At 41.0% G+C, this 13,293-nt stretch overlaps 1 protein-coding gene across 2 annotated transcripts in view; it reads left to right on the top strand.

The window, feature by feature from the left end:
- The window catches only part of mov10l1 (Mov10 like RNA helicase 1), a 68,059-nt gene that overhangs the window by 47,219 nt on the left and 7,547 nt on the right, over nt 1-13,293 (top strand). For both annotated transcript variants that reach the window (XM_077242260.1, XM_077242177.1), the window contains exons 16-22: nt 2,542-2,723; nt 3,621-3,767; nt 3,953-4,074; nt 5,387-5,486; nt 5,596-5,742; nt 7,616-7,789; nt 7,868-8,017. In XM_077242260.1, the coding sequence (XP_077098375.1) occupies nt 2,542-2,723; nt 3,621-3,767; nt 3,953-4,074; nt 5,387-5,486; nt 5,596-5,742; nt 7,616-7,789; nt 7,868-8,017 (1,022 nt within the window). The remainder of the gene's footprint in view (nt 1-2,541; nt 2,724-3,620; nt 3,768-3,952; nt 4,075-5,386; nt 5,487-5,595; nt 5,743-7,615; nt 7,790-7,867; nt 8,018-13,293) is intronic.

The raw sequence follows: 13,293 nt of genomic DNA, 5'->3' as shown, positions 1-13,293 counted from the left end.
TTGTCGTGCAGTGTTCGTGCGGTGTTCGTGCGGTGTTCGTGCGGTGTTCGTGCGGTGTTCGTGCGGTGTTCGTGCGGTGTTCGCGCGGTGCAGTGTTCGCGCGGAACACTGCGCGGTGCAGTGTTCGCGCGGTGCAGTGTTCGCGCGGTGCAGTGTTCGCGCGGTGCAGTGTTCGCGCGGTGCAGTGTTCGCGCGGTGTTCGTGCGGTGCAGTGTTCGCGCGGTGTTCGCGCGGTGCAGTGTTCGCGCGGTGCAGTGTTCGCGCGGTGCAGTGTTCGCGCGGTGCAGTGTTCGCGCGGTGTTCGTGCAGTGCAGTGTTCGCGCAGTGCAGTGTTCGCGCGGTGCAGTGTTCGCGCGGTGTTCGCGCAGTGCAGTGTTCGCGCGGTGCAGTGTTCGCGCGGTGTTCGTGCAGTGCAGTGTTCGCGCGGTGTTCGTGCAGTGTTCGTGCAGTGCAGTGTTCACGCGGTGTTCGTGCAGTGTTCGTGCAGTGCAGTGTTCGTGCGGTGTTCGTGCAGTGCAGTGTTCGTGCGGTGTTCGTGCGGTGTTCGTGCAGTGCAGTGTTCGTGCAGTGTTCGTGCGGTGTTAGTGCAGTGTTCGTGCAGTGCAGTGTTCGTGCAGTGTTCGTGCGGTGTTAGTGCAGTGTTCGTGCAGTGCAGTGTTCGTGCGGTGTTAGTGCAGTGTTCGTGCAGTGCAGTGTTCGTGCGGTGTTCGTGCAGTGTTCGTGCAGTGCAGTGTTCGTGCGGTGTTAGTGCAGTGTTCGTGCAGTGCAGTGTTCGTGCAGTGTTCGTGCGGTGTTAGTGCAGTGTTCGTGCAGTGCAGTGTTCGTGCGGTGTTAGTGCAGTGTTCGTGCAGTGCAGTGTTCGTGCAGTGTTCGTGCGGTGTTAGTGCAGTGTTCGTGCAGTGCAGTGTTCGTGCAGTGTTCGTGCAGTGTACAGGGGGAAACGAGAGGCGATAAACCTCTCCCGCACGGCAATCGGATGGTCGGATGAATTTCTGGCATGTCAGAAATGTTGGTCACTCCTCGTGACTCTAGTTGAAGCAGAGTTACGAACTGATTTCCCTAAACTCAGTGTTTTTTCCCTCACTGTGCGAAAACAGAGGTTTAACCATTTGTGACCCTGGATCACAACACCAGTCTTAAGTAGCACGGGTATATTTGTGGGAATAGCCAACAATACATTGTATGGGTTGAAATTATAATTTTTTATTTTATGCCAAAAATCATTAGGATATTAAGTATAGATCATGTTCCAAGAAGATATTTTGTAAATTTCCTACCGTAAATGTATAAAACATTTATATTTGTGAGTGAATGCAGCACAATCACGAACATAAATGGACAACTTTAAAGGCAATTTTCTCAATGTTTCGATTTTTCTGCACCCTCAGATTCCATATTTTCAAATAGTTGTATCTCGGCCAAATATTGTCCTATCCTAACAAACCATACATCAATAGAAAGCTTATTTATTCAGCTTTAATGTGATGTATACATCTCAATTTCAAAAAAATGTCCCATTAGACTGGTTTTGTCATCCAGGGTCACATTTCATCTTTAATGCAGCAAGAAAGAAAACGACAAGAGGAAGATATTTAAGTTATGTACAGTAGCTATCAAACTATCTACAAATTACTGTTGCTTGCCTCCAGTTCGTGTTGCAAAATTGATAAACCATGTATAACCCACGTCTCTCAAGCCACCTGTGTGTAGCTACACCGTGCCTCTTTTATTAATTTGTTAAACAATGTTCATGTTAAACGAGCTGTTTTTGAAATAATGCTGTTTTTAATTTTCATTGATGACTGATTATTGCAGTGTTCGGACATATTATAGACTCAATAATTTTAATTATAGGGCTGTAATTCAGTGTTAATCCACCTAAATGTTTTTAGACTATTTTCAATGAGGAGGAGTAAATGTCTATGTAATCTTTTATTATCCTCGCAGCATGTCATTTATGATGCACTATGAAATTATTACGTGCCAAATTAATTATAATAGCCTATCAATTTAATAATAAAAGTAGGCCTTCCCTAATAGTATTAATACAATAATACTAATAATAATTGAATACATAAATTGGAAATGCTAAATCCTCTTGATATTGATAGCTGATGCTTGTTTTAACAATATCACTGCATAAACGATAGCATGGTCTATTGGTATGCATTCTGTGGTTCGTGCTGAATCCGTCAATACCAATTTTGCTGGGACCATTTTGAATTTTGTCTCAAAGTGCAATATGTATGTGTGTGTGTAAATGTATATCTTTTTTTGTTTTGTTTTTTTCACTTTGACGTATCAGCAAAAAATTTGGTAGAGATCATAGTCATCATCTCCTGATGGTGCCTGACAAGTTTGTAGACAGTGCCACTTAGCGCTCACTTTTCTGAAGTGCACGGTGTGTGTGTTTTTGCCCTGTACTATGTTAACTTGGCATACTAATCAATAATCTTGTTTCTATTGTGGCCTTTGCTGCTTGCATCTATATTTCCTTTGGAATTTGTCATTGTGATTTCAGACAAATCTATGCCATTTCAGATTTGACATTGTCTGCAAAACGCATCCCAAACCCTGGACAGTTCTTCAACGTTCAGCTGAATTCTGCCCAGAAAGAGGCCATTAAACGGATTCTGAGTGGAGAATGTCGACCCACGCCCTACATCCTGTTTGGGCCTCCTGGCACAGGCAAAACCATTACACTCATAGAAGCTATTCTGCAGGTAGTTACTACACCGTTTCTGCGTGTGCCTGGAAATCTGAGGCAGAGCAAATTCTTTTAAAACAAATGCTATTAATAAATGTTTAAGCATTGCATAATGTTTAAGTGTGCTCTAGAGTTTGGCTAATATTTGGCATTTTTTAACCTTTTAGTGTCTGAAGCAGGACTTTTTATTTTGAAAGTACTTGGATGCACAGGAAGTCCCATTCTGTCTTCATTAGCTTATTGTCTTATAAAATTATAAGACTATTAAACAGAATTAGCTTCCTTTTAATTGGTAATCGAAAGGCAAACACTGTTATACTTTCTCATATACCGTTGGTATTCAGCAAATACACATTCATATAAACGATCACTAGTTTGCTCAATTTGTCACTAAACAAGTATATTTCTCTTTATTATAACATCAATGTAAAGCTGAGTCAGAAAGAATACAGGAAATGTACTAAAACAGAATCATCCGTCATTGCCTCTTTTAAAGCCACAATTTACCGACACGAGACATAATTTGCTGCTTTATTATAACACATGTAATCTTGAAAGGAAAATGGAAATGTAATCATGTTGTTTTTTGTTTTTTTTCTCACATCAAAGCACAATAATATACATAAACATTATGTGGACGAGTAGTTAATTGCAATGCAGGCTGTGCAAGTTGTCAAAAAACAAACCCCGCCACAATAATAACTAAACTGCAATAGTAAACTCTTGCACTGCTGCTAAATAAAAGGGCAAGCTTTGCTGTTTGGTATTTTTCATGGCAATAAATTTGGGTTGGAAATAAATAATTCATCGCTGAATTTCTAATCTCTCAGCACTGTTTGTAGTACAAATTGTGTATTTTGTTGAGTTTGCCTTGAAGTCAGATGTGTGTGTGTGTGTGTGTGTGCGTGTGCAGGTGCATCACCACATCCCCTGCAGTCGTGTGCTGGTGTGCACCCCCTCCAACAGCGCCGCTGACCTCGTCTGCATGCGCCTGCACCAGAGCGGACACTTGAACACCGCCAGTCTGGCTCGTGTTAACGCCACCTGCAGGCCAGAAGAGGTGCGTTGTGTCTCCAGCTGGAACTGCAGCCTGTTGTTTTAATGTGTTTCTCATTCTGTCATTCTCTTCCATCTGACGATTCTACACGGATTAAATAGACCAAGGAGGATTTATTCCTGGACCTTCTGATCTTTACAGACAGTAGTTTTTTTTTTTTTACTGTAATCATATTTTGTGCCCTACAGTCTATGCCAGAGGAGTTGCGTCAGTACGCAAGAGCTGGAGAAGATATTCGACATGCCAGTTTTCATCGTATTGTTGTTTGCACTTGTTCCAGTGCTGGAATGTTCTACCAGATTGGTCTGCGGTAAGACGCTGACATTTAAGGGCCTTTATTGCATACTGTGTGCACTACATGGCTCTGTTCTTAAATATACTTAATAAACTATTGTGCTTTATGAACTCCCACACTTAAATGGGTTGGTTCACAAATGAGAATGCTATCATCATTCACTCCGGTTGTGAATGTGGCGACCGACGTGTGAATATGGCACATGCGCTGAAGTTCTGTGCGGAATAAATGTAAATGAAAATGTGATCGAACTGTGGGTCATATAAAAAGAGCTTTCAGAATCCAAAATCACGATATATCGTTTTAGCATCGATATCACGGTGTGTGCATCTGCGATAGTCACATAGCAGGATGTGCGAGGTATAGGGATCATAGTTGATCCGTACAGACTAGGAACCATGTTTCGAACCGCACGTGAGTCCTGGATTAATTGCAAAGTTTAACCATCAGGGAAAGTTTATCATTTGCATGTGTTTTCGGTTCTGTCAGTTTAAACATTCAAGCGATTTTAAACCGTTCGATTGCAAGAATAAGCATGAATGAACACACACACGCAACAATTATGTAAAAATGTCCTTCTCGTGAGTATTCTAGTAAATGCAGTCGAGTATGGCTTATCTGTGGATTCGGTCTTAGTGACATCAGCCTAATATTCATGCTGCTGACTGTCATTCATGTCAATCAAACAACAAAATACATAGAGAAAATCGACTTTGTAGCTTTAACAAAGATTAATTATATTTAAGTTATTCAGTGAAGACTATTCAGTGAACACTATGCAGTGTTATTTTACATTTGATTATTCAATTCATGTACCTGAATACTGTTAGACTTAAAAACATAAAATACTGTTTATTTCATTTGTATCTTTGTTCTATTGTATTTATCTAGGCTTGTAATTTTTTTATTATATTCAATGCAGATTCAGTCCCCTACAAAATCACCCTAATCATTCCAGAATGCTTAATTCTTTCCAAATTGAGCTATCGAAGTCATCTGGTGAAAGTTTTCATATCCAATAAATACAATAAATATTGCAGAAAAACTAAATATCGAAATGCCCTAATGTAAACACATCTAATGGGGTCAAAGAGTTTCATCCTCTGAAAAGGACATAAAGATAGCGTTAAAGAAATCCAGATGACTCTGTTTGTATACTGAGTGAAATATAAGGGTTATTCACTCTCAAACTAATGTCATTGGTTCTTGCACAATGGCATCATGTCACATGCCATGCAAAGAACCAGTGAGGTTTGAATTTAATGATGCATTTTGTGTGTGTGTGTGTGCGTGTGTGTGTGTATACGTGTGTATACGTGTGTTTTAGGGTTGGTCATTTTACCCATGTGTTTGTGGATGAGGCTGGTCAGGCCACTGAACCTGAAACTCTGATCCCTCTGGGTTTACTGTCTGAGACAAGTGGGCAGGTAAGACTTGACAATGTTTGTGTTGACCCTTTGGAACTATATTGAGCTTATAATTGTTAATTTGTTTATTAGCCTATATCCTCTGACTTAACCCATCTTTATTCAATAGATTGTGCTGGCTGGTGATCCAAAGCAACTGGGGCCAGTGGTGAAGTCGAGACTTGCTGCTGTGTTTGGACTAGGGGTTTCTCTTCTCGAGAGGCTGATGGGAAATCCGCTCTACAGCTGCAGCGAGAGAGGCTACAATCCCCTGCTGGTCAGGAGAGAATATCTCAAACCTGTTTGTTTGTGTGATATAAAGTTAAATGCAGGTTAAGCTTTATTTACAGGATGTGTGACATGCTGTCAGTTACCACACAAAATAATTTGGTCTACAGAAATTAAAATGTTTGAAATATACACTATATTGCCAAAAGTTTTGGGAAGTCTGCCTTTACATGCACATGAACTTTAATGACATCCCATTCTTAATCTGAAGGGTTTAATATGGAGTTGGTCCACCCTTCACAGCTATAACAGCTTCAACTCTTCTGGGAAGGTTTTCCACAAGGTTTAGGAGTGGTCATTTTTTTGACCATTCTTCTAGAAGCGCATTTGTGAGGTCAGGCACTGATGTTGGACGAGAAGGCCTGGCTCGCAGAGTCCACTCTAGTTCATCCCAAAGCTGTTCTGTCAGGTTGAGGTCAGGACTCTGCAGGCCAGTCAAGTTCCTCCACACCAAACTCTCTCATCCATGTCTTTATGGACCTTGCTTTGTGCACTGGTGCGCAGTCATGTTGGAACAGGAAGGGGCCATCCCAAAACTGTTCCCACAAAGTTGGGAGCATGAAATTGTCCAAAATGTCTTGGTATGCTGAACCATTAAGAGTTCCTTTCACTGGAACTATGGAGCCAAGCATAGACTGTAAAAAAAATATGGACGTAGTGTCCATGACGTCACCCGTAGGTTTCTGAAGAGTGTTTTTGAAGCCTAAAGTGGGCGGAGTCGGCCATATTATAGTCTATCTGCTCCGTAAGATCAACGGCACCGCAGAACGAGTGTGGCCTCTATATCTTAGACGTTTTTAAATCTGAACTCCAAAAAGCAACGATAAAGTGTATGGTCACAGAGGAAAACAACTGAAGAACGCTGGTTGTTCTCTCGACACTCGACAATGATGGAATCCAACGGCGTGGGCGAAGGTATAAGGGCGGCGTGTTATAAATTGTATGAAATAATAAAAAAAGTACAAACACGGCAGAGATGGCAAGTTCAGCAGCTGGAATCAGCTGAGGTGACAGAGCAGACAAACGGCTAGTAACAGCAGCGGCAATCCACCTGTCACTCAAGTGGCCACACCCTTGATTATGCAGCATTTTAAGGCTTAATATAATTTAAACGGATGAGTTCTAAAAAACATTCACCCCCCTCACAGTTGTCACGAAGGGCAGAATTAGCTGTATAGACCAAAACAACTTAAGACACCAGGCTGTAAACATATTTTTTTCTGTGGTAAAGTTGGGCATTTTAACATGAGGGAGATACAGCTTTGACTCACTTTTGCTGCCAGCCTCAAGCGGCCAGGCGATGAATTGCAGTTTAATTCACTTCCGTGTTGGTTTCACGAGAGAGACAGGGAGGTCGCCGGTTGGAGCCAAGCCCAACCCCTGAAAAACAACCCAACACCATAATCCCCCTCCACCAAACTTTACACTTGGTACATGCCTTGGTATATGCCTACAAATGGCTTATTTATTGATATCTCTGCATATTAAGCTGAGATATAAGAAGGTAACATTGGGTAAAAAATTACGTCACCTTTTAATTATTTTTTTAAATGAGGCCTATAAATGGTCCATATTCTAGAGTACTTTCAGTATTGAAATAAACACAGATACCACTTTGACGCTTCAAAAAGTTCATAAATAGATCATGAAAATAATCCATATGAATTGAGCGGATTAGTCGAAATGTTCTGAAGGGATTCGTTCACTTTATATGATTGCTCCAAATGAGTAATACTACAAGAATGGATAAAGCCATAAACCAGTGGCTCTGTTCAGATCCTGTGATGGGGAACCACTTCCCAGGCTCTCCATCACAAAACCTCCCCTTTGTTGTATATAGTTTAATTTTTGTTGCTTTGTAGGTGACTAAGCTGGTCTATAACTACCGCTCCCACGAGGCTCTGCTGGAGTTGCCTTCACGTCTCTTTTACGCGGGCGAGCTGTGTGTGCGCTCTCAGAGAGCTGTGGTGGATGCTCTCTGCCACTGGAACAGACTTCCAACTAAAGGCTTCCCCTTTATTTTTCATGGAGTTCGGGTAAGTGAAGACTCAAATGTCACTTCTCAGGCCCTGCTTGTGTTTTTGTCTGCTGTACATGTCGATTGTGTTTTGAAGGGCACTGAGATGAGGGAGGGCAGTAATCCGTCATGGTTTAATCCTGCGGAGGCAGTGCAGGTCATGATGTACTGTTGCCAGCTAGCAAAGAGACTCTACAACCCCATACCAGCCACAGACATTGGCGTCATCGCGCCCTATAAAAAGCAGGTGAGTCTCTGTACTGCAGATGGACAGTTTTCTCACCATCTGGCCACGATTTCAGACCCTATGTCTCTTTACTGTTTTGTTTATGCCATCGATGCAATGTGGTGTTATTATTTGCAACCTCCCCCTCCTTGTTTTACGAGATTTGAAATGCATAGCCCCATGACAGAAAAAAGTTTTTAAAAGAAACCTCATCACTTCAGGTTGACTTTATACCAGGGCCATTTTTTCCATCACAGACTAGTTTTAAATATTGTGTGGGAAACAGAGATAGGATCAGTTTTCCAGATACAGAAGGCACTTTGATGTTGACCAGTGTAAAAGTGCTGTGTCCTGATTGGCTGAAGATCAGATCTGCTTGATCACATGTTAATGTCAAGTGTAAACGCAGGCTGTAATTGCTCTGTAACAAGGACACATTAAAAAAATGTATCATTGATGTAAACAATATGATTTGTGATATAGAGTTAGTTTTATCCAAGCTTCATAAAAATAATCAATCGAGTGGTGTAATTCAAATCCAAGCCTGAGGAGACACGGTGGCTTTATATGATGAACAGATTTACAACAAAGTGAATAGTAGAGAGGCGGGACATGGCAAGCACCGGGAGAGTCTGTGTGTGTGCGGCTTATCTGTGTTAGAGCAAATTCCTGTGTGTGATTCTGTATGTTGAATATAATGTACAATGCAATGGGGGAATATTCGTGGGAACTGATAAAAAATAAAATAAAAATATTATTTTAATAATAATAAAGTAATAATAATAAAAAACTCTCTTCTTCATTTTGGCTTAAAATATTGTGATAGTATCATATTGCGCGATTTGTATCGAATCGTGGCATGAATGTATCATTACACCCCTAAAAAGGAGCTGTTGTAAGTGATGATTATTACAGAAGGATATGCAATGCAGAGTATAACTGAGAATGAACATTGAAAGTATGGCTTAGGTAACTATATTCTATATTAGAACTATATTCTAGACAGAGATGTGATGAGAGGAGGGAAATGGAGTAGTGGAATATAGAGAGAGGATAAAAGTGAGAGAGGAGAGAGGAGAGACCCCAACTTAATCTGCCATGCCTGCCTCATATGTAGGCCCCTCTTTGAGCTCTTGCTTATGTCTTTTTACCATTTTGGCTATGTCACAGCTCTTTCTTTTATGTTTTGCACAAGCAGAGGTCAGAGAATCTGCTTTTGCTATTCAAAGCCTGTCTACACTTTTAATTGCATTAATTGTGACCTCTGTGGTCTCAAGCCACAATCTGTCCATTACAGATAACATGGCCGAAGCATCTTCATTGAATGTTGAAATAGCCGTACTGGCTGCTGCCTCAACTCTGATTTTACCAAAAAATATAGTTTTGGGACACCTTGACCAAATTACTGAATTTCAAGCACTCGTTTGCATTTTGGGTGCCCCTATGTTGCATTCTTTGCAATAGGCTATCGCTGGACATCCTATGATATAAAGGAATAAGCTTTTTGCCAACCTCTCTTGTCAGAGAGCAACCTGCATATGCTCATTGTGACACTCTGGTGTCAAAACATGTCCTCTGCTTTCCTGTACCAGCACCATGAGGGTTTTGCATCTGTTATGCAGGGGAATCTCATCAGTTGACATGGAGTGGAGGAGGCTAGCCCAAATAGCAGTTCTCATTTGTTCTACGGTGCCCTGATTATTAAGTATTGCCCCTCTGTAATCATTTTCAGCTGTGAGCTTGCCTGCTCCTTTCCCACCCAATTTCCCCTGTGCACTAAGTTTTCTTAGAGCTGTAACCATACGTTTATGTGCATGGTTGATGCATTGCAGTGTTGTTACTTCATTTCCTGGATAAGGATTCAGTGCAACAACCTCCTTAAACGCTGCACTGTCTCCATCAGAAAGCATGTGTAGCGCATCTGATGATTCCTGCTCCATGGCTTGCTGGACCCAAAAAAGTTCTTAGTAGTTATTGTGCATTTCTTTCGATGTTTTGTACTCATCCTCTGTGATGTTTCTTTTTCTCCTTGCATTTTCCTTTAGTGCACATGCATGAGTAGGGCTGGGTATCGTAACAAAATTTTCGATACCGATACTTTGACTTCGATACCGGTTCCTGAACGATACTTTTTTCGATACCAATTTTATCAATATAACATTGAAAAAATAAAAGTTATTTTTTTTTAAGGTAGTTTGACTTTTTTACTCATATTTTGAGTCTGTAAAAAAGCACCAATGCTAAAGTTTTCTATGTTTCCTAAACATTTAACAACATGTATTCTTTACTTCAATCAGCTCATTTTTTCTGCCTTAACTTAATGCATTGTTTAACAATGAAACTGAATGAAAATTAATTGAAATGCATTACACACAGTCACCTCTGATAACATTTAGACACATGCATTTTCTGTAAAGCTGCTTTGAAACGATATGTATTGTGAAAAATGCTATACAAATAAATGTGAATTGAATTAAATATACTGCAGGATATATGCCTTGCGCTCAGCACACATGAAGCTTGCCGCAAAGCACTGGCAAAAGTAGCCTAATGATTATGGATGTTTCGGGAAACGATAGCAAGGAGATATTTTAATTATTTATTAATGAACAAGTGTTTACTAAGTGTGTTGGCTGCAAAGATGATTATTGTGAATTTGCGATGCTGACTCGTCATTCCTGCAGGCCTATATGGATTAGGTAATCAAACTATTTATTTCTAATTGTTTCGTTTAAAAGTAGACATATTTTGAACATATATAGGACTATTTCTCATGTCTGTGAGGCAAGTATCCTATACGCTGAGTTTCGGTTCATATGTGACGCGCTCCAGTTCTTGTAGTCGAAGACGGATAAACTTTCTACTCTCAAATATTCTGTGCGCTTTTAAGTGCCTTATCAGATTTACCGTGTTGTCAGCAATTAACTTGTCGAATATTGCATCGAGTCGGTTACATAGGTACACTTTTGATCATTTCCACATATTTTCTATCTATCTGGGTTGGGACGCTTACACACATACACACACACACACACACACACTACAGCCTCACGCACACACTACAGCCTCACGTGCGACGAGGCACGTCTCTGGGCAGCCGTGTAAACTAGTGTTTTTCCGCCACAGCCAATCATGCTGTAATGCTGCATGCTTATTGTTTCACTGACGTTGACGAGATTAACAACTTAGGTACCAAAATTTGGTACTGAAAAACAAGACATGTTTTCGATACTCTGTACCCAGCCCTATGCATGACATTAAGATGATAAAACTTCGTCTATCACAAGCCCTGTAATAAGGTCTATGCACACACCAATGCCATAGCGTGAAGTAAAGCCCCTTTTCTGCCAAGTCCCATCAAAATAGAGGTTAGAGGTTTTTTTCTTCAAAAAACTTATTTTCCCTCAGAATTTCTTCCACATCTGGATCAATGTCTGCATAAGCCTGTCTGACCTGCTCTCTGGCCTTTCCTAATGACTCCAAGCCTTGCTCAATCTCTGGCTCTGGAAGTAAAAATATAGTTTATGAAAAGACTGTTCGATCTATCAAAATGTACCTATACAAGTGCTAATCTAAGTATTACACAATAAATTGTAAATGTCAGCATAAATCGGGCTGAATAATACACTTTTTATTCAATCATTGTACAGTGGAAATATGGTAGGCCTACCCTAAATTTTCTGAACAACCTCTTACATTGCGGGACAACTTCTAACTGGCTGACTTTAGCTGTCACTCTCCTTTTTTGTCTCTGAAATGTCTTCATGTGTAGTAAAGGGATACCCAACATTTTGGATATTTTCTTTAGAGCAGCATATCAACAGTCCTAACTCGTGTGCTAACAGAACCATTCTTTCATTTATATCAAAAGCTACATCACTACTTGTTGATTCCTGTAGACGTGAGGATGAGAAAACACTTTTTCTGTACCCATTTTCTTGTGATTTATATTCTTTGCATTCTAGCAACAGACTGCTACAAAACCCTTGATTTTGGGGATCTGTGTTTATTTTTGTAGAGCATCTGACATACAATTTGGACAAATCAATTCTTCAATCAACTCGTTCAAACGCGAGACGTGCATTATTGGTGTGTAACTGGGCTTAAATCCACTGGGATATTCCTATCGTTATTCATTGCATGTATTTTGCGCTTCGATGCACTATAAACGTCAATTTTCTTATTCTCGCAAATAGAATCTTTTTTGCATGTACTTTCCTTGCTTATTCGAGCTATACAGGTGCTGGTCAACGAATTAGAATTATTTTAAATAGTGCAATCATGAAATTCTTTGAATGCATTTTTTGTGCAGAAAGCAAATCAGGTGTTCACCGCACCTGTCCTACTCGTTAGACTAATCACAGAACTCGTTATCTGGAAAAAAATTTGCTCAGCTGAGCTTTCCAAAAGGCCCATTTAGGCCATTTAACTGTGACACTGTTGTTTTATTGAATCAGAATAATGGTGAAAGCGTTTCATTGAATTAGAATAAATGCTCAAATTTTTGTTTTCTGTGAAGAGTGTTCACTGTGCAGTATAAAGTCAGGGTTGAGTAGAATTTCTAAGTTGTAAAATCAATCATGGGTAAGCAGCGCGACCTCTCAACCGGAATAGTGGCTCAAATTCAAGCCCTTCGCCAACAAGGCTTGACCCAAACTAAAATTGCTGAGCAGCTCGGCATCAGCCAGTCTTCCGTCTGCAAAGCTCTCAAGAAAAACTGCAGCAAGCGCACCAACTGTTCCGGCGTCCGAAAAACTTCTGCTCGCGACAACAAGCAGCTGAGAAAGATCGCAGTCAGCAACCGGTTCAAGTCCACTTCCGAGCTCACCGACTTGTGGAACAAGCAGACCGGCGCTGACGTCTCCAGATCAACCACTTACCGTCGTCTGCGCGAACTCGGCTTCAAATCTCGCGTTCCAGCAGTAAAACCGATGCTGAACAAGAAACAAATGGTGAAACGGCTGAAGTGGGCCAAAGAACACGGCGAGTGGACTGCTGAAGACTGGCAGAAAGTGGTCTTCAGTGACGAATCACGCTTCTGCATCTCCTTCGGTGACCAAGGTCCTCGTGTCTGGCGTCGTGGTGGCGAAACTTACAACCACGAGTGCGTGAAAAGATCCGTCAAGTTTCCCCAGAGCGTTATGGTCTGGGGATGCATGTCCGCTCGAGGTGTAGGGAAACTCTGCTTCCTCAAGAAGACTGTCAATGCTGCCGTATATCAAGATGTTCTGGAAACGTTCCTGATTCCGACTGTTGAGGAACAGTTCTGCGAAGAAGACTTCATATTTCAACAGGAT

The sequence above is a fragment of the Siphateles boraxobius genome, unplaced genomic scaffold (assembly GCF_051911475.1).
Source record: "Siphateles boraxobius isolate OS27281-9 unplaced genomic scaffold, OSU_SipBor_1 1, whole genome shotgun sequence".
Classification (NCBI taxonomy): domain Eukaryota; kingdom Metazoa; phylum Chordata; class Actinopteri; order Cypriniformes; family Leuciscidae; genus Siphateles; species Siphateles boraxobius.
The sequence above is the reverse complement of the archived record's forward strand: the minus strand, read 5'-3'. Positions and strand labels throughout refer to the sequence as shown.